We start from the raw sequence: 23,041 nt of genomic DNA, 5'->3' as shown, positions 1-23,041 counted from the left end.
TGAGCCAATCCAAAGCCAGGAATCCGGAGCTTCCTCCAGGCCTCCCACCGGGTGCAGGATCCCAAGGCTTTGGGCTGTCCTTGACTGCTTTCCCAGGCCACAAGCAGGGAGCTGGATGGGAAGTGGAGCTGCCGGGATTAGAACCAGTGCCCATATGGTATCCTGGTGCGTTCAAGGTGAGGACTCTTACCACCATGCTATCGCGCTGGGCTCAAGACCATTTCCTTTATATATATTTTATTTATTTGACAGGGAGAAGGGGGGGAGAGACAGAGAGATCTTCCATGCACTGGTACTGGTTCACTCCTCAGTAGGTCACAACAGCCTGGTCCAGGCCAGGCCAGGCCAAAGGCAGGAGCCTGGAAATCCTTCTCAGTCTTCCACATGGGTGGGAGGGATCCAAGTGCAGGTGGTTTAGCAGGGAACTGTAGCGGAAGCAGAGCAGCTGGGACTTGAACCTTGGCTCAAATGGGATGCCAGCTTCCCAGGCTTGCCACAATGCTGCCCCCTACTGGTCATGTTAAAAAATGCTTTCTTGGCCTAGGCTGAAAGCACTGCACTGAAGAAAAGCCACTAATGCTGAGCCACTGGGGCCCAGGTTCTGATTTTCTGGAACTCCCACTTCATCAAAGGCCAGAAGTCAGACAACCGAGAAGAGGGGTGAGTGGGTGGGTCCCCACCAGCCTGCTGCAGCAGTGGACTGTTCTGGGTCCTGTACAGTTCCAGGTCCCCTATGGCTAGGCCAAGGTAGGATTGCTCTCCTCTGTGCCCTTGTGGTTGGAGGGCCAGGTACCTAACTGGTAAATGAATGGTAGAGGGATCCCGCAGGTGTCACTCTTGGGCAGGCGCTCTGAGGCATCTGCAAAATCCTGGCGTCCCCCCACCCCCCGCTCCAGCCCTCTATCTTCTCTCTCTCTGAGGGTGACAGACAGCATTTGAGACGGCGCTGCTCTATCGGCCTAGGCCCTGAATGTTTTCTTGTGACAATGCATAGGTGATGGTTGTTTTTTTTTTTTTTTAAGATTTTATTATTATTGGAAAGCCGGATACACAGAGAGGAGGAGAGACAGAGAGAAAGATCTTCCGTCCGATGATTCACTCCTCAAGTGAGCCACAATGGGCCGGTGCGCACCAATCCAAAGCCGGGAACCAGGAAACTCTTCCGGGTCTCCCACACGGGTGCAGGGTCCCAAAGCCTTGGGCCGTCCTCAACTGCTTTCCCAGGCCACAAGCAGGGAGCTGGATGAGAAGTGGAGCTGCTGGGATTAGAACCGGTGCCCATATGGGATCCCGGGGCATTCAAGGCGAGGACTTTAGCCGCTAGGCCACGCTGCCGGGCCCAGGTGATGGTTGTCTTAAGCCCTGCAATTTATACAGTTGTTCACCCCAAATAATCCAGTTGATCCTGAAAAATACCACGCTATACAACAGCCAACCCTACAAACTACCTGTGAAAAATCAGAATAATCATTATTGTTGACTTTGTATTTCCTTTTTTGTTAAGATTTATTTATTTTGGGGCCTGGTGCGGTAAGTCCTCGCCTTGCATGCACTGGGATCCAATATGAGCACTAGTTCAAGACCCAGCTGCTCTACTTCCCTTCCAGCTCCTTGCTTGTGTCCTGGGAAAGCAGTTAAGGACAGGAAAGCAGTTAAGGAGCCTTGGGACCCTGCACTTGTATGGGGGACCCAGAAGGCGCTCCTGGCTTCAGATTGGCTCAGGTCCAGCTGTTGCAACCACTTGGGGAGTGAAACAGCAGATGGAAGAATTTTCTCCCTATCGGTCCACTTCTGTAAAATCTGACTTTCCAATAAAAAATAAAATAAATCTTAAAAAATTATTTTTAAGGGCCCAGAACAATGGCTCAATGGCTAAATCCTCACTTTGCAAGTGCCAGCATCCTGTATGGGTGCTGCTCATATCCCGGCTGTCCCACTTCCCATTCAGCTCCCCCCCCGCTTGTGGCCTGGAAAACAGCAGAGGATGGCCCAAGTACTTGAGCCCTTACACTCGTATAGGAGACACAGAAGAAGCTCCTGGCTTCGGATCGGCTCAGCCCTGATGAATGAAGCTATCTAAGGAGTGAATCAGGAGAGGGAAGAGCGTGTGTGTGTCCCTCCCTCTTGTTCTGTAACTCTTGCAAATAAATAAGTCCCTTAAAATATCATAGCCCAGGGCCCAGCACGGTGGCCTAGCGGCTAAAGTCCTCACCTTGAACGTACTGGGATCCCATATGGGTGCCGGTTCTAATCCCGGCAGCTCCACTTCCCATCCAGCTCCCTGCTTGTGGCCTGGGAAAGCAGTCGAGGACGGCCCAAAGCCTTGGGATCCTGCACCCGCGTGGGAGACCTGGAGGAAATGCACAGGAATCTGGCTCAGCACAGCACTGGTCGTTGCGGTTGCTTGGGGAGTGAATCATTGGATGGAAGATCTTCCTCTTTGTCTCTCCTCCTCTCTGTATATCTGACTTTGCAACTAAATATATATAATATATACATATATACATACTATATACATATAAACATAATCCATATTTAATATATGTGTGTATATATAATAGTCCAATAAACGCTTCTGGAGGCCGGAAGTGCACAAACACATTTGAAATCTGTGCAGGCTTAGCCTACTTACCTTGCAGTCTAGAGGGTAGTGCGTGCGTCTGCGTGTGTGTGTGTGTGTGTGTGTGTGTGCCACACGCACTGGAACCGGAGTGAATTTAGGTGAGTGTGCGGCGCCCCCGCGTGGCGCCTGGCGCAACCGCAGCTCTGGTCTCATACTCTACTGGCTTAATGGGTGGTCTGGGCGAGGGGACCCTCTCTTGCGCAGACCCACTGCATGGGAACACCTCTGCTTTCTCAGATACATGGTCCAGGATCAAGCCCCTCATATCCCCAACGTTCCCAGCGCTTCGCAGTGCGTGCAGCACCGTCCAACACAAGAAGGTCTACAAGTTAACTTTATTGATGTACGGGGGGGGGGTCAACTCAGGCCTAAGTGCGCCCGTCTCGCCTGAGAGCCCAATGGGGATCACGAACCGCTAGGCACATCTGCAGTGCGCGGCCCTGAGGAACACACCCCTACCTCCACCGCCCAGGATGCCACGTCCTCCCTCCTCCAGGCCCGGCCAGCCGGGGTCTGTGGCCCGCAGCCTCCACAGGTGTGCAGGGGCGTGAGGAGACCCCGAGGCGACCCCCGAGCCCGAGGCTGGAGCCGCGTCGCTACTTCTCAGCGTAGCAGTAGGTCCCGTAGGCCGCCTGCTGCGGTCTAGGGAAGCCGAAGCTGCGCACCCCGGGGTCGGGGAGGCCCCCGCAGCGGGGCCGCGGCGCGGTGATGGGAAAGCGCACGCTGCCGTCTGCCAGCCAGCCGCCGTCGCACTGGTCCAACCCCGAGAACTTCCAGGCGGCGTAGAGGTGGCCGACCTTGGCTACCGCAGCCCCGCGCCGCCGGCACGCCGCGTGCGCTTCAGACAGCGTCAGCCGCCCGGGCACGAAGAACACCTGGCCTGGGGGAGTGGAGCGCATCACCGCACGGCCCCGGCCGGGGTCCTGCCTGGCGGGGCGCCGGCGGGGCGCGGAGAGGCAGGTGGGCAGTGCCGAGTGGGGGGACGATGATGTCTTTGATTTCCCGCCGGGAGACAGTTACCCTCTGGCTCCCACAGACCCGCCCCGAGCCCGGCCTCCTCCTCACCAGCCAGTGCCGAGGTGAAGCAGAAGGCGTCGTAATGGTCGCGCTTACGGTCGCGGGGCCCGTAGCTGCGGATGCCTGGCCTGCCTCGGCCGCCGCACGGGGCGCGCGCCGTGAGCACAGGGTAGCGCACGGAGCCCTCGAGCAGCCAGCCCGCGTTGCACCAGTCCAGACCCTCTGTCCAGGCTGGCGGGAGGCGGGAGGGAAAAAGACAAGTGTCACAGCAGGGGCCAGGCCCTTTTTCCGGCCTGGGGTACCCCTCGATGAGCCCTGGCCCGCTCACCCTGGTACAGCTGGGCGTAGGTGGCCAGACGTCCGTCCTGCTCCTCGCACGCCTGCTTTGCCTCGTAGTAATTGAACTGGTACCGGCCCCGGCTGGGTTGGTACGGGAACACAACACCTGGGGAATGAAAACGGGTCGGCAGTGAGAGCTGGGGAGGGCCAGCAGACCAAGATGCGTTGGGGCGTCGAGGAGATGGAGAGCAGGGAGACACCGGGAAGGAGCTACAGGGTCCTGAGACGGGGCAGCCCCGGAGCTGGCCAGATGCGGAGCGGACTCACCCTCCAGGCGCAAGGTCAGCGCCACGCTCTCGTCCTCAATGCCGTTGATGAGCTCGCAGCGGTAGCGGCCCTCGTCCTCCAGGCGCACGTCTGCGATGACCAGGGAGGCGTCCAGCCGGTGCCCCCTCCGCATGCGGGCGCGGTCGCCCAGGGGCCCGTAGCCGCGGGCGTGCAGCCCGTTGGTAATGAGGATCACGGTCTCCCGGAGCTCACCCGGCTCCACTTTGCTCCAGCGCACCTTGTAGCTGGGAGGCGAGGCGCCCAGGACGCAGGGCAGCGTGGCCGTGGCCCCACGGCGAGAGTGAATGACCTCGTGGATGGGGGACAGGAGGTAGTGGGGGCCCGGGTGGGGTGCTGAGCAGAGGGGGCCACAGTGGCGGCAACCCCCTGACCCTCGCTGCCCCGTGTGCCCATCCAGACTCCACTCCACACACCCGCACTCCCTGCTTTCCCGGCCTCCCAGACTCCATCCTGCCCTGAGTGGTCCTCTCACAGGACTCCACTCCGCGGGGGGGTGGGGGGGGTGCTGCAACTGTTACCCTTCCTACCATCCCCAGGCAGAACCCAGGTTCTAGGGCTGGGTTGGGGTCTTACCTGAGTCTCCCAATGCTTTGTGGACTATGGTGGCCAAGATCCAAGGGAGAAGGAAGCGGCAGAGGGCAAGGAGGGTGAGTTGGCCTGGCATGGCAGGGATTCGCCTGGCAGCGCCTGCAGGCCACAAGGCTGGGCTCCCAAAGGGCTTCAGGGAAGGATGGTGGATCCTGGAGGAGCCTGTCCAGCTGAAACCTAGGTGGGGGCGGGGGGAAACAGTGGCAAAAGGATAATAACCCGGTGTGGTGTGTGAGGAGAAGACAACAACAACAACAACTCTCTCTCTCTCTCTCTCTCTCTCTCTCTCTCTCTCTCTCTCTCTCGTTCAAAGTCAGCAGGTCCTGACTTCGCATTTTGTCCTGCTGTTCCCTCTTGTCACAAGCCCTGCTTCCTGAGCTGGCCTTCTGGAGGGCAGCCTGAATAGATCTTCCCTCCCTCCAAGTGGGTCATTCAGGTGCTGGGCCCAGGGGCCCCTACCGTCTGGTCTCCTGACCCTGCCCCCAGGGCCCTCCATGCTCTTCGTCCTCTGCCCTGTGTCTGGGGCAACCTGAACAGCAATTCCCAGCCAGGGTCGCCTCCTTCTCACAGGCGGCAGATTGAGGGAAACATTCCTGCTCCAGGGAACCTTCCTCAACCCCTAGTTTGCCACCCTGTTGTGCAACGTGCTCCATCACAACTGGCCAGGGGTTTTGCTCAGAAAGTGCTTTTAGGGGTGTTCAAGGCGAGGACTTTAGCCGCTAGGCCACGCCGCTGGGCCCACAAACAACTAAATCTTTAATAAATACACAAATAGAGCCCATCACAATGGCTCAATTGGCTCATCCTCCCACTGCAAGCACCGGGATCCCATGTGGACACCGGTTAGTGTCCTGGCTGCTTCACTTCCCATCCAGCTCCCTGCTTGTAGCCTGGGAAAGCAGTCAAGGATGACCCAAAGCCTTGGGACACTGCACCCACGTAGGAGACCTGGAAGAATTCCTGGCTCCTGGCTTTGGATCAGCACAGCACCAGTCATTGCAGTTGCTTGGGGAGTGAACCATCGGACGGAATATCTTCCTCTCTGTCTCTCCTCCTCTCTGTATATCCACCTTTCCAATAAAAATAAACAAATCCTGGGCCCAGCGGCGTGGCCTAGCGGCTAAAGTCCTCACCTTGAACGCCCTGGGATCCCATATGGGCGCCGGTTCTAATCCCGGCAGCTCCACTTCCCATCCAGCTCCCTGCTTGTGGCCTGGGAAAGCAGTCGAGGACGGCCCAATGCATTGGGACACTGCACCCGTGTGGGAGACCTGGAAGAGGTTCCTGGTTCCCGGCATCGGATCGGCGCGTATTGGCCCGTTGTGGCTCACTTAGGGAGTGAATCATCGGACGGAAGATCTTTCTCTCTGTCTCTCCTCCTCTCTGTATATCTGGCTGTAATAAAATGAATAAATCTTAAAAAAAAATCCTTAAAAAAATAAATAAAATAAAGAAATACCTTTTTTTTTCTCCATTCTACTTGAAAGGCAGGTGGAGATCTTTCATCCCCTGATTGCCCACAACAGTCGGAGCTGGGTCAGGCTGAAGCCAGGCCCCTCCCACGTGGGTGGCAGCGGCCCTTGCACTTGGACCCTTTTCCCCTGTCTTCCAGGAAGGGCATTAGCGGGACTCTGGATCAGAAGCAGAGCAGATGGTACTGGAAATGGGTACTGGGATATAAGGTGCAGGCGCTGTAAGCAGCTGTTTAACCCACAGCACCGTAAAGCCCATGTTTTCTTCATTTTTAACCTGACAATTCAGTGACTTTGAAGAAGTTAACTTAACCTCTTTGTGCTTCTGTATCCTTGTCAATAACATACGAAGGGCAGTAGCCGTGAGGGTTACAGGAATCCATACATGCAAAAGGCCTCAAATGATGCCTGTGATTTGTTTTTAAGATTTATTTATTTTTATTGGAAGTCAGATATACAGAGAGAAGGAGAGACAGAGAGAAAAATCTTCCACCCGCTGGTTTACTCTCCAAGTGGCCGCAATGGCTGGTGCTGAGCTGATCTGAAGCCTGGAGTATCTTCCAAGTCTCCCACATGGTTGCAGGGTCCCAAGGCTTTGGGCAATCCTTGACTGCTTTCCCAGGCCACAAGCAAGGAGCTGGATGGGAAATGGAGCATCCGGGACATGAACTGGATCCATATGGGATCCCAGTGCATGCAAGGTGAAGACTTTAGCTGCTAGGCTACTGCACTGGGCCTGATGTTTGTGATTTAAATGATGCCCACAGTTTCTGGTTTCCAGCACGTGGTGGGAGCAACCAAGCGTTTGAATGAGTGAGCTGCCCTCAAGGAGCCTGGGGAAGTGCCAGAGAGGCAGGAGACCACAGCGTGGGGAGAAGCAGAAGTCTAAACAACTCATCTCCCTCTGCTGCAAGTGAACTTCAGAAGAACTCCCCAGCGGTTAAAAGCCCAAGTATCACATTTGGGGACAGGAGCTGGCAGTCAGCTTCTCCCTCACAGGAGAACCTGACGAAGAAGGATGACTATGGGCACACACAGAGATTGGGTCAGGGCCTAACCGTAAAGCCAGCTGGTAGGAGATGTTGAAAATCTAATGGCCTGGTCTCCGTGGTTAATATCCTCACCTTGAGTGCAAGGATCCCATATGGGTGCCATTTTTTTTTAAAGATTTATTTTTATTACAAAGTCAGATATACAGAGAGGAGGAGAGACAGAGAGAAAGATCTTCCGTCCGATGATTCACTCCCCAAGTGAGCCGCAACGGGCCAATACGCGCCGATCCAAAGCCAGGAACCAGGAACCTCTTCCAGGTCTCCCACATGGGTGCAGTGTCCCAATGCATTGGGCTGTCCTCGACTGCTTTCCCAGGCCACAAGCAGGGAGCTGGATGGGAAGTAGAGCTGCCGGGATTAGAACCGGCGCCCATATGGGATCCCGGGGTGTTCAAGGCGAGGACTTTAGCCGCTAGGCCATGCCGCCGGGCCCATGGGAGCCAGTTTGTATCCCAGCTGCTCTGCTTCCCTTCCAGGTCCCTGCTTGTGGCCTGGGAAAGCAGCAGAGGATGGCCCAAAGCCTTGGGTCCCTGCAACCATGTTTGAGACCTGGAAGAAGTTCCTGGCTTCAGATTGGCTCAGCTCCTGCAATTGTAGCCACTTGGGGAGTGAACCAGCAGATGGAGCAGCTTTCTCTCTGTCTCTCCTTCTCTCTGTCTCTCCTTCTCTGTCTTTCCCACAAAACATAAATAAATCTTTCTTTAAAAAGTTTCATGGCCTGACCCAGTTGCACGCCTTATTCTTCATTCACATTTTTATGGGTGCTCCTGTGAGGCAGGGCCATTGAAGGCCCCATTTTGCATGAGCTAAAATGATGGCTGCACAGCTGGGGAAAGGACGGGGTCTGCTGGGATTGGAATCCAGAACTGAGAGTGGAGTACAGCTCCTAATCTTCAATCTACACAAAGGTCCCTTATAAGAAACTAGGCTTCGAAGATGCTCTTGTGTAGAAAAAAATATTAAATCCATGCATTCCTCTCCCCCATAATACAAGTTTCCATGAATTTTCTAAAAGTGCCTCACTGCCTTGCATTTCAAAACAGGTGCACACTTTTCTGCTCAGATCCCCTTACAAAACATGCCTGGTGGCCTACCTGGGAGAAGGTGGTCTCCTCAACGAGACGAAGGAAGTGTGGCTCGGCAGCTGTCCGCCCTGCTAGCCCAGCAGCTCCCGGTGGATCTAGCACCCTAGCTCTGCAGTGGTCCGCGCACCTTCAAGGCCGGGCCCCCAAGCACCTGCTCCACACGGTCACTTCTTTTGCACCTTGGAGGAAAGACCTCATCCCAGCGCTCAAGGCAGAGTCTGCCAAGGGTGCCCCAAGCCATCTTCCATCACCCCTCTTACTTCTCTAGGCCAGGCCAAGTGACCAATGTCCAGCCCTAGGGGTTCCCTGCCCTGGAGCTGATGGGAGGAGGCTGGGCTTGGGCTGAAGGGCTAGGGCTCTGAAGGGACATGCAGGAGGGCTCTGAAGGGGATGGCCGAGGACCCAGCATGCATGTGGTAAAGTCTCGCTGTTTCTGGATGTTCCTGTACCCAGTGGGGAGGGATGAGGACATGGGGCAGATAGAGATGAGAATGGACTCCTAGGTCTGCAGCTGACCCGCTGCAGCTACCCCTCCACTTGCACACAGGCCTCATCTATGCAACAGCGCCACCCTCTCCCTCCCTGCAGGGGCCTTACCTCTGCCTGAAGGTGCCTGGGTGCACATGACCTTTAGGGTAGACTCCTTAAGGTGGAGACCAGACTTCCAGCTGCTGCAAGAGACCCGACCCTTCTGCCCAGAGCCCCCGGTCTGTCTGTCTGTCTCTCCTTTCCTTCTCCCTCCCCGCCCCTGCGGAAGCACAATTTCCCATTGTCTCTCTCTTTCCCCCTATTGTTGGATAACAGGGCCCCTTTCTTTATCCTGTGGGTAATGGTAACAAAATGTCAACAGCTGGGGATGTGGGATGCAGGACCGGCTGGCACATAGCACCGGAAACAGAGGCCTGGGGAAGGAGGTGGGCTCAGGGTGGGCGTCAATATCCCCAAGGAGAAGGGAATTGGGCTGAGGGGTGGAGCATGGATGGCAGGAAGGCTGGAGTAGGGTCCCTGTCAGTTCTCCAAATCCCTGACCTCTACAGAGATTCTGCCCGAAGCCAGAGAGGTGGCTGGGCTCCATGGAGGGCAGAGAGGGGCTGGTACTGCAAGAGGACAGGTGGAAATTAGGCGGTGAGGAGGATTTTTCTGTTCCCATGCAGGGACAGGGGAACTTGAAGCAGCTTCAATGCCCCTGTACCCACAATGCCCACGCTAATGTTGAAGCTATAGCACATGGCCAACAAGCTGGAGCATGCCCATTTTCCCCACTTGCTGTCAAGATGGTGAGGCTGGGACCACCCACAACCCCTGTCCACTCCTGTAAATATTCATCTGGACTTGATCGGGAGCTTGACATTGTCTCTTGTCCTCTCTGCTGAGCAGCCCCACACTAGTAGCTTTGTGTTAGAATCGGGCAGCACTGTGGCATAGTGGATTAACTTGTAGTCTGCAGCATCATCATCCCATATGGGCACCAGTTCAAGACCCGGCTGCTCCATTTCCCATTCAGCTCCCTGCTTATGGCCTGAGAAAGTAGAGGACAGCCCAAAGCCTTGGGACCCTGCATCTGTGTGGGAGACCTGGAGGAAGCTCCTGGATTCTGCCTGGTCCAACTCTGGTCATTGTAGCCATTTGGGAAGCAAACCAGCAATGGAAGAACTCTCTCTCCCTCTCTGTTACTCTGCCTTTGAAATAAATTAAGTAGGGCCCGGCAGCGTGGCCTAACGGGTGAAGTCCTCACCTTGAACGCCCCGGGATCCCATATGGGCGCCGGTTCTAATCCCGGCAGCTCCACTTCCCATCCAGCTCCCTGCTTGTGGCCTAGGAAAGCAGTCGAGGACGGCTCAAAACCTTGGGACCCTGCACCCACATGGGAGACTTGGAAGAGGTTCCTGGTTCCCGGCATCGGATCGGCGCACACCGGCCCGTTGCGGCTCACTTGGGGAGTGAGTTATTGGACGGAAGATCTTCCTCTCTGTCTCTCTCCTCCTCTTTGTATATCCGGCTTTCCAATAATAATAAAATCTTTAAAAAATAAAAATAAATTAAGTAAATCTTAACCAAACCAAACCAAACCAAAACAAAACAAACAAACAAACCAAACCAGGCCTTCTCAGAACTGGAATGGGCCTTGGATTACTGAGCCTCCTGCTTTACCAGATGGAGAGGGGGGGCTATTTGCCCAACTTGTCACATGACACAGTTGTTGAGCTAAGCCTAGAAATTTGTGCTTCTTTTGCTAATCCTGCCCCCTGTTCTGATGCTCCAATTCTAGCACATCTGGTTTGCACTTGGGCCACACAATAGGGAGAGGGGCTACCCCTTCTTTCTGCCATTCCTTTCCTTCCCCTCGCCGCCCTCTTGCCCTGCAGCCCTCGGCTATCTCTCCCAGAAGAGAAACAGTTCCTGTCACCCTGGACAGGGTGCCCTGGTCTGGCTCGTCTCATTGGTGTCTTCCCAATTCAGACAAGCAGGCTCGGATGGAGGAAGGCAGTGCTATAAATGGCCCTGTAGCCAGGGTGTGGCCTTGCTGTTCCTCCACCCCATGTTCCTGCTGAGCGCTGGCTTGGAAGTCTGTAGCAAGCCCATCCATCTGTCCCCATCCACGAGCTGCTGGACCCGGCAGGGAGTCGGACAGGTCCTGTTTGATAGATATGGAGCAAACCGCCCTTCGCGGATGGCCCAAGAAGGGCATAAATATATCATGAATAGCTTCGCTGTGCTTGTTGAGCTCAAGGTCATTGTCACTTTCATTCTCAGCTTTCACCCAGACGCTGTGAAACCAGACAGGCGTGAGACCTCTCGGATGTGAGCGGGCATGTGAACGGGCATCCTGTAAGGGAGAGAACTCACTTCTACTGCCCACCGTCCAGGCGAAGTGGACTCAGGTGACCTTCTGGGACAACCCAAACTTGGCTCCCACCGAGCAGGCAGACTCAGCTAGCTGGCCTTCTTGACTCCTGGTTCCAGGTTAACCTCTTGGATTTTTGCACAAATGACAGGAAGGGCTGGTGCTTCAGGGAGGACTGCAGGGAGAGCAGATAAGTGCAATGGTCAGGGTTTTGCCTCCTTTTGGTCAAGTTCACGTTCACCTTCAGCTGCTTGCCCTCCACCATGGCCTCCCTGCAGGAGTGTTCTCAGCAGATGCTGCTTGTCAGCTTCATGCTCCTTGGCTTCCACTTTCTCCTCTTCCCAGTCAGTGCTCTCCTTTTGGGGTCAGGCTCAGGGCTTGGGTGCAGCTGGACTCTGACCGTGAGGCAGGCTGAGCCTAAGGCCACCAGCCTGGGGGAAAGGTATGATGTCCCCTCAGAAGGTCTCACAGCACCTGAACAGACTTTGCACCTTGCACGAAGTCCATGATGGGAAAGAACGGGGAGGCCAAATGCAGGTTTTTATGGCTGCGGATGCTGCCATCTAGAGGCAGTAGGATGACTAGTCCTGAACCCCTTTTCAGGAGCACCAGTCCATGTCTTGGTCCAGCCAGTGCCGTCCCCGCCCACCCCGGGCTGGCAGGTGCAGAGGAAATGGAACAACCTCCTGCAGAGGGAAAAGCATGTGATGTTCCCTCATCAGTGGCTCAAATCGGGACAAGGTTAGGGAGTAGCACAAGACAGGAAGGATGGGAGACCCTTTAAGCCCACCTCCTCCTCCTCTAGCACTAGCCACACCCTAAGAACTTTGGACTGGCATCTTCTTGAGTATCCAGCCTGAGTATCAGAGATTGCTATAGGGAACGGGGGCGGGGAGGGCAAGGAAAGGCAAAAGATGGAAGGGGGGCCAGGTGGTGAGCTAGGCTTCCGCCTGTAATGCCAGCCAGCCTCATGGATCAGAACACTGGTTCAAATCCTGACTGCTCTGCTTCTGCTGGGGCCCTGCCAGTGCACCTGGGAAGGCAGCAGAGGATACCCAAGTAGCTGAGAGACCCAGACGGTGCTCTAGGCTCCTGGCTTTGGCAGGTACCACCCTGGCCATTGAGGCCACCTGGGGAGTGGACCAGCAAGTGGAAAGCTCTCTCTCTCTCTGTCTCAGAAATTAATGAGGCCCACCGAAACCTGTTTCTTCATGCAAACTACTTCCCAAAGGGCCTCATGGGAAGAGACCTGGATAGCCTCAGGCAGCCCTTGATTTCCCACAGTTCTCTGTCTTGCCAGGCAATCCTTTCCTGTCGGCCTTAGAGGTAGATGGTTAATAGAACGATGGATGGCCCAGGGAGCAGAGGTAGACGAATGTGGTGTTTGTGGACCTTTAACTGCATTTCTACCCTCCACCAGTCCTGCAGGTCCCCTGAGGCGGGACTCTGTTAGCAGCTTGTCGAATTCTCTGGGGCTGTAAAGCTTTCCTGCTTGTCTCATTTTGACGGGACTGGCCCCTACGTGGATTCTCCCTACCTCCCTCTCCTATTGCCCAGGCTTGAACCCTGCAGGTAGAGCTGCAAGGATCCACCCAGTGGCCACAGTGCCCTCTTGTGGCCACGGTGACATACAGCGAGGGGAGGGTTTCCATCTACTGGTGGAATCCTCAAATGGCCGCATCATCCATCAGCCAGAGAGCAGAACAAATTGGACAACTCTCCGGGACCAGGCGTTTACAGCAAGTAACTTGTAAGTAGAGACTCTAAGGTGGGCTACGTCAGCTAATGGGCCTTGGAAGGATTTCCGTAACCTTGCAGCAACGAAATCAACCGCATCTCAGAACTATGGAAACCAATTGGACATTGGGGATCCTAGCATGACATCAAGTGGCCGTCCCCCTTTTCCAGGTCCTGATGCAGTTAGGCTGCTGGGAGCAGCTGTCTCTCCCCTCCCTCCTCCAGATGCAGGAAGAAAAAAAATGGAAGCAATTATTTCACCTACTTTCTCTCATTCCTTGACCCTCCGCATCCTAATCTGTGATCCACATGGGCATACATACTTCTCAACTACATGAACAACATTAAAAATAAAATAAATTAACAAAAAAATCTTCGTTTCCAATAGAAATAAATAAATGCATTTTTAAAAGCTCATTTGGGACCCAGTGCGGTGGCCTAGCGGCGAAAGTCCTCGCCTTAAATGCGTGGGGATCCCATGTGGGTACCGGTTCTAGACCCGGCAGCTCCACTTCCCAACCAGCTCCCTGCTCGTGGCCTGGGAAGGCAGTCAAGGATGGCCCAAAGTCTTGGGATCCTACTCCCACATGGGAAACCTGGAAGAAGTTCCTGGCTTCAGATCAGCACAGACCGGCCATTGTGGTCACTTGGGGGGGTGGATCATTGGATGGAGGATCTCCCTCTCTGTCTCTCCTCCTCTCTGTATATCTGACTTTCCAATAAAAATAAATATATTTTTAAATCTGCCTTTCAAATAAAAATAAAATTTTTTTTATAATCTATTTTATTGTGTTGTTGACAATCTTTACATAGTTAATTACAGTTAAAGAAAGAAAAAGAAAAGAAAAGAAAAAAAAAGGTTCAGGGGGATAGGGAAGTGGGTAATACTATTATGTCCACATTGTTTCCATCTTGTATCTGAGGTAAAGGGGGATATTGAGGGGGAAGCCCCACCCGGTTTCCCGCCCACCCCGAGTCCCGGATGTGGGGCATGCTCTGAGATATGTGCTCGAGTGGTGTTAATAGTTCTCCGGTTATGAATCGCTGCCAGTTTCGCTCAATGAGGTCGTCCACTGATTGATATGGTCCATCATAAAGTCTCCGTTTGCCCCATATATCGCTGCCAACATATAGCTGAGATGAATGATTGATCTGCTCTGTCTTCTGTCTTTTCTTGATTAAAGTTCTGAGTCCAGCAGTTCGATTAGGGAGATCTCCAAAGAAACTTTGAGGTATTCCCAGACTAGTTTCTTGTATGCTCTAGCAAGCACAGGGCCCGGCACAGTCCATCACCACGATCAGCTGGTGGTTGCAATTGCTGGGTTGGTTCTGTTTTCAGTCTCGAGTTGCACTGGAACCAATGGGTGTTGCAGTCCAGTCTGGTTCTGCCCAGCACGTACTCGGCCCTCACACAAACCAGTGGGAGCTGCAGCCTAGTCGGGGCGACCCACAATAACCCCCACCAGGCCCACCCCGTACCCTGGTTTGCCAGTATGTGTAGCAGAAGACCAGTCTGTCCCCCATCCCATTTGGCTCTTGTGCTTGTCAATGGGTATTAAAGCTTAGTTCTATCTAACCAACTCAACCATCCAGCCCTCACGGGTGTTGTTGAGTACCTCTCTATCTAGCCATCCCAGCCCCCGTCCCAGCCTTCATGCCCTCCCACGGGAATAGTGACCCAAGAAGGGGGAACCCACTTTTCCCTCCCAGGTCTCTCTGTCCCGGTTTATGCACTCTTTAGGTGGTTCTGTGATTTGACTTGACAGAATTAGTCCCCAGTGCCAGCTTCTGCGGCTATGCCCAAACATCCCTCACCCACTCTAATTTATGCTTGCACCAGCAGGAATAATCAGCCCAGCCTGGCTTTTCCCTGATCTAGTCCACATGCAGCGCACAGGTGTTGTAGCCTTGCATAGTCTAGTCTGTCTCTATCCCAGCCCACGCTCTCCATTGGGAGTAGCTGTCCGGCGAGGGAACCAGCCCCTTAATCCCCCCGCCAGTTCTGCCCCTCCCTTCCTTCCTGGATCTCATGTGTGCTGGTTGGGTGCTGCATTCATATCCAGTACAGGCAACCACGCCCTGGCATTCCATAATGTGTACTGGTTTTGTCGCGACCAAACCCGGCTCATCCCACACTCTGATCTGGTGATCGGATTTGCCAGTGGGTGATACGGACTGATTCAGCCTGGTCTGCTCCTGACCCATGCTGAATGTGTGCCAGTGGGAAACTTTCCATGGCCTATTCTGGACTGTTTCCTATCATGCTTCTTGCGCTTACCTGCAGGGACTGTGTCCTGCCAGAGGAGTTGCCCAGGCTCCTCCATCAGGTCCCCTCCCAAAGGCAGGTTTTGCGCATGCCAGGGGGTCCTTGAGCCAACCCAACTCAGTTCACCTCCTGCCCTAGCAGGAACAGTGGCTTTTCCTGGCTGGCTTTCACCCCATTCTGGTTCTTGTTGTTGGATGTTTCAGCCCAGCCATGGCTCGTCCATACCCACATACAGCTTACGCATGGCTCAGTAGGGGGTTGAGACCCAGCCTAGTCAGTCCCACATCTACCCCCTGGTTCTCCATGCCACCAGATGGTGTTGGGGTCTGAACTGGCCTGGTGCATCCAATCCCAGCCCACACTAGTGCCTCGGGTGACTGCAACTGTTTCCTAGATAGAACGCAGCCCCAATTCCAGCACATACGCCCCTTGGTGGGAACCTCAACCTAGTTAGGGTGTCCCGTTACCTCCCCGATTGGGCTTGTTCCTAGCTGTAAATCATGCACCTGCCCGTGGTTGCTCTGGGGACCAGTAGGTGCAAGAGCCTAGCTCGGTATGACCTGTGTTCCATGCTGGTTTCTAGTTTTGCTTGTAAACAAAGGTTTGTTCAGTCCTGCCCAGTACATTACGGTCCATTACCAAGTTACACATTTTGGAGCTACTATGCCCTGCTAGTCTGACCCCCAGATTTGGACGGCATGTTCACCAGCGAGAGCTATGACTCGCCAGGGGAGCTTCCCAAGTACCTCCACTTGATCCACTCCCAAGCCCAGTTTACATACATGCCATTGGTTTTTAGGCCAGTGCCCGGTGTACTCTGGCCTCCCATTTGGCCTTGTATGAGCTGGTGAATGTTGCAGCCCGGCCCACCCCACAGCCTATTCAGGATGCACATTTGGGTGCTGCTGCCTTGCCCAGTCCAGTCTATGGTGGATCCCTTTACCTGTGATTGATGGCAGGCTCCTTGGTCATACCTAGCTTAGTCCATAACCACCTAAAATTTAGGTTTACCAGTGGGGCCAAACTTTCTACAGGGTGTGGCCCACACATCCTGCACAGAGTCCACCCCAGTATAAGGTTCTAGAGTGCTAGTTAAAATTATGGACCTGCCTAATGTGACCAGTCTCCTGAACCAACATCATGTCAGGCAAAAAAATATCCTGCTAGACAATCCGGGGTTTATCTTTTGCATTATAGGTGTTCAAAGCTCAGCATTATTGAGTGATTAGAAGTTCTCCAAAAGAAGAGTTACTGGCGTTGGGAATCTTTAGGATTGACTCAGAACCCAGAAACAGTGGGGTCACCCTAGAGCTATCTAAGCAGCAATTCGGACATCCATTACCCCAGAGCTTCCCGGCCGGGCGGCCAGCAGGCAAAGCCTGGCACCACATGGTGCACTGGCCGCCCTGGATGAGGCCGAGGACTCGTTCACTGCCTTGCGGCAGTGTCTTTGGCGTGAGCCCCCAGCATTGGGTCCGACCCGGCAGGGGCACCCCCCACAGCCGCCACACTGTGAGGAGCGGCAGTTGCCCCCGAATCCCAAGGCCCGAACCCCTCCCAAACTCACCTAGCTGCCAGATATTAGCAGCTGGGTGGAGCTAGGAATTTTAAGCCAGTTCCCAAGTTCCCACATGGTGCACTTACCCTGAGGCCCGAACCTAAATGTTTTTTTTTTTTAAAAAGCTCATTTGTTGGGCTCGGCAGCGTGGCCTAGTGGCTAAGGCCCTCGCCTTGATCCCATATGGCTGCTCGTTCTAATCCCGGCGGCTCCACTTCCTCCTCCTCTCAGTATATCTCTCCTCCTCTCAGTATATCTGACTTTGTAATAAAAATAAAATAAATCTTTTTTTAAAAAAAAGCTCATTTGTATCCCTACAAGAAATATTTATGAATCTATATGAATGGGCCTAACAGGCTAATTCTCCACTTGTGCTGGGATCCCATATGGGTGCCAGTTAAAGTCCCAGTTGTTCCACTTTTGATCCAGCAGAGGGTCCTGGGGCCCCTGCAGCCATGTGGGAGGCCTAGAGGAGGTTCCCGACTTTGCATCAACTCAGTTCCAGCCATTGCAGTCATCTGGGCGAGCGAACCAGTGGATAGAAAACCTATGCCAGCTTCTCTCGTCTTCCCTCCCTCTATCTGTAACACTGATTTTATTTTAAAAATAAATAAAGCTTGGGCCCGGCGGCGTGGCCTAGCGGCTAAAGTCCTTGCCTTGAAAGTCCCGGGATCCCATATGGGCACTGGTTCTAATCCCAGCAGCTTCACTTCCCATCCAGCTCCCTGCTTGTGGCCTGGGAAGGCAGTCGAGGACGGCCCAAAACCTTGGGACCCTGCACCCGTGTGGGAGACCTGGAAGAGGTTCCAGGTTCCCGGCATCGGATTGGCGCGCATTGGCCCGTTGCGGCTCACTTGGGGAGTGAATCATCGGACGGAAGATCTTCCTCTCTGTCTCTCTCCTCCTCTCTGTATATCTGACTTTGTAATAAAAATAAAATCTTTAAAAAAAAATAAATAAAGCTTGGGCCTTGCGCGATGGTGTAGCTGTTAAGGTCCTTGCCTAGAACACCGGGATCCCATATGGGCGCCAGGTCTTGGGACCCTGCACTTGTGTGGGAGACCAGGAGGGGGCTCCTGGCTGCTGGCTTCGGATGGGCTCAGCTCTGGCTGTTGCCGCCACTTGGGGAGTTAATTATCAGACAGAAGATCTTCCTCTCTGTCTCTCCTCCTCTCTGTATATCTGCCTCCCAATAAAAATAAATAAATCTTTTAATAAATAAATAAATAAAGCTTAAAGAAAGAAGAATCTGTAAGAATACAGATAAGTAAAAACACCTGTTATAGGGATATTGTAACTTAATTGAAGTTGTATACACTGTTTCTAGTTGCTGCCTTCATTGAATAACATGTTGCAAGCACCAGTCCTGCCAGCTGATAACTTCTACTCTCCTTTCTGTCTGCAGAGTCCTCTTGTGAGTGGAGAGCAGCTGGGACACAGTGTATGAGCAAGGTGTCCACCAGTGGGCTGCGGGAGGTTGGGGAAAACTAGTCATCTGGAGAAAAAAACGCAATCTATCACTCATTGCTTAAACTAAAACAATAAGCCCAAGAGGCCAAAAGATATAAGGACAAAACTAAAGCCATGAAAATGCCAGAATAGCATGGAATATTTTATTTGATTTAAGATAGAGAGAAAATATTCTCCTATACACTGATTCACTCCCCCTAAGACCTGCACAACTGGGACTGGGCAGAGCCTAAATCCAAAAGCCAGGCACTCCACTTGGTGCTCCCACATGGGGAGCAGAAAGCCCCGTCACTTCAGCCATCATTGTCACCTCCCTGGTTGCACATGAGCAGGAAGCTGGAGTGAGCAGCTAGAGGCAGGCCTGGGACGCAGGGGCTCTGGCATGGCTACCGAATGGCTGGCCAAAATGCCCACCCCAAAGCTAGAATTTTAAACTGGAAGTCAGATTTTTACAGAGTGAAGGAGAGACAAAGACCCTTCTCCTGGTGGTTCACTCCCCAAGTGGGCGCAACAACCGGAACTGAGCCAATCTGAAGCCAGGAGCCAGGAGCCCCTCCTGGTCTCCCACACAAGTGCAGGATCCCAAAACGTTGGGCCGTCCTTGACTGCTTTCCCAGGCCGCAAGCAGGGAGCTGAAAGGGAAATGGAGCAGCCGGGATATGAACTGGTGCCCATATGAGATCTCAGTGTGCAAGGTGAGCCCTTTAACCAACTAGACTACCACGCCAGGCCCTGAAAATATTTTTTAAGAAAATATTCCTTAGTCTTAGCACCCATAGACAATAACTCAAATTTTTAAAGTCTAACCTTATGGCTTTTAAAATCCATTTGTGAATATTCGTGTATGCTGTGTATGAATTTTTTTTATTCTAAAAATGGTAACGTGCAATACCGCGAAAGGCCAGCAGATGGGGCGGGTGCGGAGTTCTGGGCGCTGCACGCCCCCAGTCCCGGCGCCTGCGGGGATCAGCGTGGTGCGCGGCGGAGGGTGCTCAGAGGTCGGGGTGCCGGACACCTCGAGACCCCCGGGCCGACTTCCAGATTCGCAGTTCTGTTCCGGCCCTTGCTTTCCAACCACGCTTTGCTCGGGTCGGGTTATGGGGCAGGGGAGGAAGTCCCAGCGTCTCTCCGGAGTCTTCACATCTGCTGATGCTCCCAGTGCACAAGGGAGGATGAAGCTGGGATCCCCGATGCTCCCATGGGCCCTGGGGCTCCTGCTCCCTTCTCTGCTCCCAGTGGTGGTGGGTTCTTAAGTACCGCCCTGGCCGGAAACTTTCCCACAGCAATTTGTACTGATGTCTCTGGACATAGCGGACACTAAAATAAATACGTAAATAATGTATATCTGCATTTCCAATAAAAATAAATCTTTATCTCTATATATTTGTTTTTATATATATGTGTGTATATATATATGTGTGTGTGTGTATATACATACATATATATATATATATATATATATATATATATATATATGTATGTATTTGTTTTTATTGGAAAGTCAGGTTTACAGAGAGGAGAGACAGAGAGGAAGATCTGCCATCCACTGATTCACTCCCTAAGGGGCCAAAATGCTCAGAGCTGAGCTGATCCGAAGCCAGCAGTCAGGAGTTTCTTCCAGGTCTACCACACAGGTGCTTGGACCCAAGGCTTTGGGCCATCCTCTACTGCTTTCCTGGGCCACAAGCATGGAGCTGGATGGGAAGTAGAGCAGCTGAGATATGACTTTTTTATTTTATATCATTTTTTTAAAATTTATTTATTTTATTACAAAGTCAGATATACAGAGAGGAGGAGAGACAGAGAGGAAGATCTTCCCTCCGATGACTCACTCCCCAAGTGAGCCACAACGGGCCGGTGCTGCGCCGATCCGAAGCCGGGAACCTGGAACCTCTTCCAGGTCTCCCACACGGGTGCAGTGTCCCAGTGCTCTGGGCTGTCCTCGACTGCTTTCCCAGGCCACAAGCAGGGAGCTGGATGGGAAGTGGAGCTGCCGGGATTAGAACTGGCGCCCATATGGGATCCCGGGGCATTCAAGGTGAGGACTTTAGCCGCTAGGCCACGCCGCCGGGCCCTTTATTTTATATCATTTTATGACACAGTTTCATAGGTTCTGGGATTCCCCCAGGCCCTCCCCAAACTAAAAATATATCTTAAAAAAATTCAGATTTACAGAGAGGGAGAGACAAAGATCTTTTGTCCACCAGTTCACTTTCCAAGTGGCCACAATGGCCAGAGGTGAGCTGATTCGAAGTCCAAAGCCAGGAGCCTCTTCCAGGTTTCCTACATGGGTGCAGGGTCCCAAAACTTTGGGCCATCTACCACCGTGTTTCCAGATCAGTAGCAGGTAGTTGGATGGGAAGTGGAGCCTCCAGGATATGAACCAGCACCGAGATGAGATCTCTGCACTTGCATGGTAAGGATTTATCCACTGAGCCATTGCTCCAGGACCTGACCTCCTTGTTTCAAAAGGAAAATCAGTTGCATGGCATTCATTGTTCTCGGCTTATTTTTTATTTAGTTTTGTTGTAGGATGTTGATTTAGGGCGATGATTTCTTTAGGAAATAAGTGACAGGAGGGGGATCCAAGGTAGGAAAACCCCGAGCAGCTGGGGTATGAAATATCACCCACATGAGATGCTGGTGCTTGGAGGTGAAAGATTAGCCAGTTGAGCTGTTATGCCAGCTCCTAGACCTCTTTTGTTTGTTTGTTATTAAATGCCAGCAAGGTTGTGCAAGGCAGAAGTCAGGAGACAGGAACAAAATCCAGATCTCCCACACAGCTGACAGGGACCTAATTGTCCAGTCACCACTGCTTCCCAGGGTCTGCATTAGAAAAAATCTGGAATTAGGAGTTGGGTCACGCAGTGAACTCAAGTAAACTGATTTAGGATGCAGGTGCCATTTGCACCAGACCAAACACCTACTCTTCAAAAAAATCTGTGGCTGAATGAAATTAAACAGTAAGACTGGGGCCTGGTGCGATGGCCTAGTGGCTAAATGCTCACCTCGCATACACCAGAATCCCATATGGATGCTGGTTTGTATCCTGGATGCTCCACTTCCCACCCAGCTCCCTGCTTGTGACCTGGGAAAGCAGTCAAGGATGGCCCAGAGCCTTGGGACCCTGTACCTGCATGGGAGACCAGAGAGAAGCTCTTGGTTCCTGGCTTTGGACTGGCTCAGCTCTGCCGTTGTAGCCAGTTGGGGAGTGAACCATCAGACAGAAGATCTTCCTCTCTGCCTCACTTTCTCTCTAAAAACCTGACTTTCCAACCAAAATAAATAAATTTTTAAAAAAATCATTTTAAAATTACTTTGGGTATTTGAAAGAAAAGAATATATATTTTTTCAACAGGTTTCTGCAAATAAAATAATTTATGCTATATTAAAAAATGTAAACCTATGTTCCCCACCTTTCCCCGTATCGGTGGTTCAGTGCTTAGTGCTTCCTGGGAACTTCCAAAGAGCAAAATCGTCTTCTACCAGGCAGGCCTTGTTATAGTGTTTGATATGTCATACTCCTTCAGCTACCTATATTTTCGCCCCGACTAAGTTAATGTTACTTCAACATATCTGAACAGTGGCCCTTTGTTACTGGGATGTCCGTCGCTCGCAGCAGGGATGTGGAGTGCTTCAGACATTCCTCAGAGGCCAGATTGCACAGAGCACTCTGTGAATGGGAGTCAGATCTCAATGCTCGTCCCACTCTCCCTCGGGTTGAATGACCCCAATCACTTCTCGTGATCACAGAGGATTGGAGATGCCATGCATTTTTATAAACTGGAATTTTATTCTATTGTTTCAGGGACCACTGAAACATTCTATGGACGGGTCTTCAATTTCCACCATTCCCCCATCTGTCTGTGCTGTATCTGTGCGTATGATCTTATGTCTGATTACATACAATATGAAATGTATGAGATCATCAAAAGATTCATGGTAAATGCATACTATAAAGAAATTCATGACATATATTTTTGCACCAATGTGAACTTATATAATGTAGTTTTAAAATTTTATTTGTTTGTGTGAGATGCAGGAGCTGTCTACTAGTGAACTCTTCAAATGCATATAAAGGCTGGGGTTCAGCCAGGCCCAAGTTGGGAGGTGGGCGGTCCATTCAGGTCTCTTGCTTGAGTGACGAGGACCCCACTGCTTGAGCCATCATCACCATGCTCCACGCAGTGCAACAGCAGGAAACTAGGATCGGAACCAGAACAAAGACTTGACTCCAAGCACCCTACTATGGAATGTGGGTATCCCAGCTTAGTAGCTCAGTCCCTAGGACCAGTGCCTACTGTAAACTTATGTGTTTTTGGTTGGTTTTAGCATTTATTTATTACTTGAAAGGCAGAGTGTGTGTGTGTGTGCACAGTCTCCCGTTTGCTGGTTTACTTTCCAAACGCTCAGTACAGTCCAGGCTGGGCCAGGCTGAAGCCCAGAACTCAAACAGGTTCCCCATGGTGGGTGAAAGGGACCCAATCACTTGGCTTCCAGTTTTTCTTTTTTTTAACCCTCTTTTTAAAAATGAATTATATTTATTTTTTTATGCTATTTGGTTAGGGTGATAAGGGATACAGCAAGGTGGGTGAGCTCACCATTTCCACATTCTCTTTTCCCCCTTCCTATATCTGGGGAGGTGTAGGGGGGAACAAGTGTTAGAGTCCGGGCCAAAGCCCCCGGACGTCAGGGTGCGAG

The 23,041-nt window shown here is 52.5% G+C and overlaps 1 protein-coding gene across 1 annotated transcript; it reads right to left on the bottom strand.

The window, feature by feature from the left end:
- Positions 1 to 3,219: 3,219 nt before the first annotated feature.
- Positions 3,220 to 11,574, bottom strand: HAPLN2 (hyaluronan and proteoglycan link protein 2). The gene is made up of 6 exons (XM_058655900.1): positions 11,435 to 11,574; positions 9,494 to 9,561; positions 4,247 to 4,600; positions 3,969 to 4,085; positions 3,689 to 3,871; positions 3,220 to 3,503 (listed from the first exon to the last, which is right to left on the bottom strand). The coding sequence occupies exons 1-6, from the start codon at positions 11,572 to 11,574 to the stop codon at positions 3,220 to 3,222; spliced, it is 1,146 nt and encodes a 381-aa protein (XP_058511883.1).
- Between the last annotated feature and the right edge of the window lie 11,467 nt (positions 11,575 to 23,041).

Source organism: Ochotona princeps, chromosome 2 (assembly GCF_030435755.1).
Source record: "Ochotona princeps isolate mOchPri1 chromosome 2, mOchPri1.hap1, whole genome shotgun sequence".
Taxonomy (NCBI): Eukaryota; Metazoa; Chordata; class Mammalia; order Lagomorpha; family Ochotonidae; genus Ochotona; species Ochotona princeps.
The sequence above is the reverse complement of the archived record's forward strand: the minus strand, read 5'-3'. Positions and strand labels throughout refer to the sequence as shown.

Coding starts and splice junctions, on each gene's coding strand:
- HAPLN2 (XM_058655900.1), bottom strand. CDS start 11,574: ATGGTGGAGGGCAAGCAGCTGAAGGTGAACGTGAACTTGACCAAAAGG. Junction 9,562..11,434: donor TTTGTGCAAAAATCCAAGAG/GTTAACCTGGAA, acceptor GTCCTCTTGCAG/TACCAGCCCCTCTCTGCCCT. Junction 3,872..3,968: donor CTACGCCCAGCTGTACCAGG/GTGAGCGGGCCA, acceptor GCCTCCCGCCAG/CCTGGACAGAGGGTCTGGAC.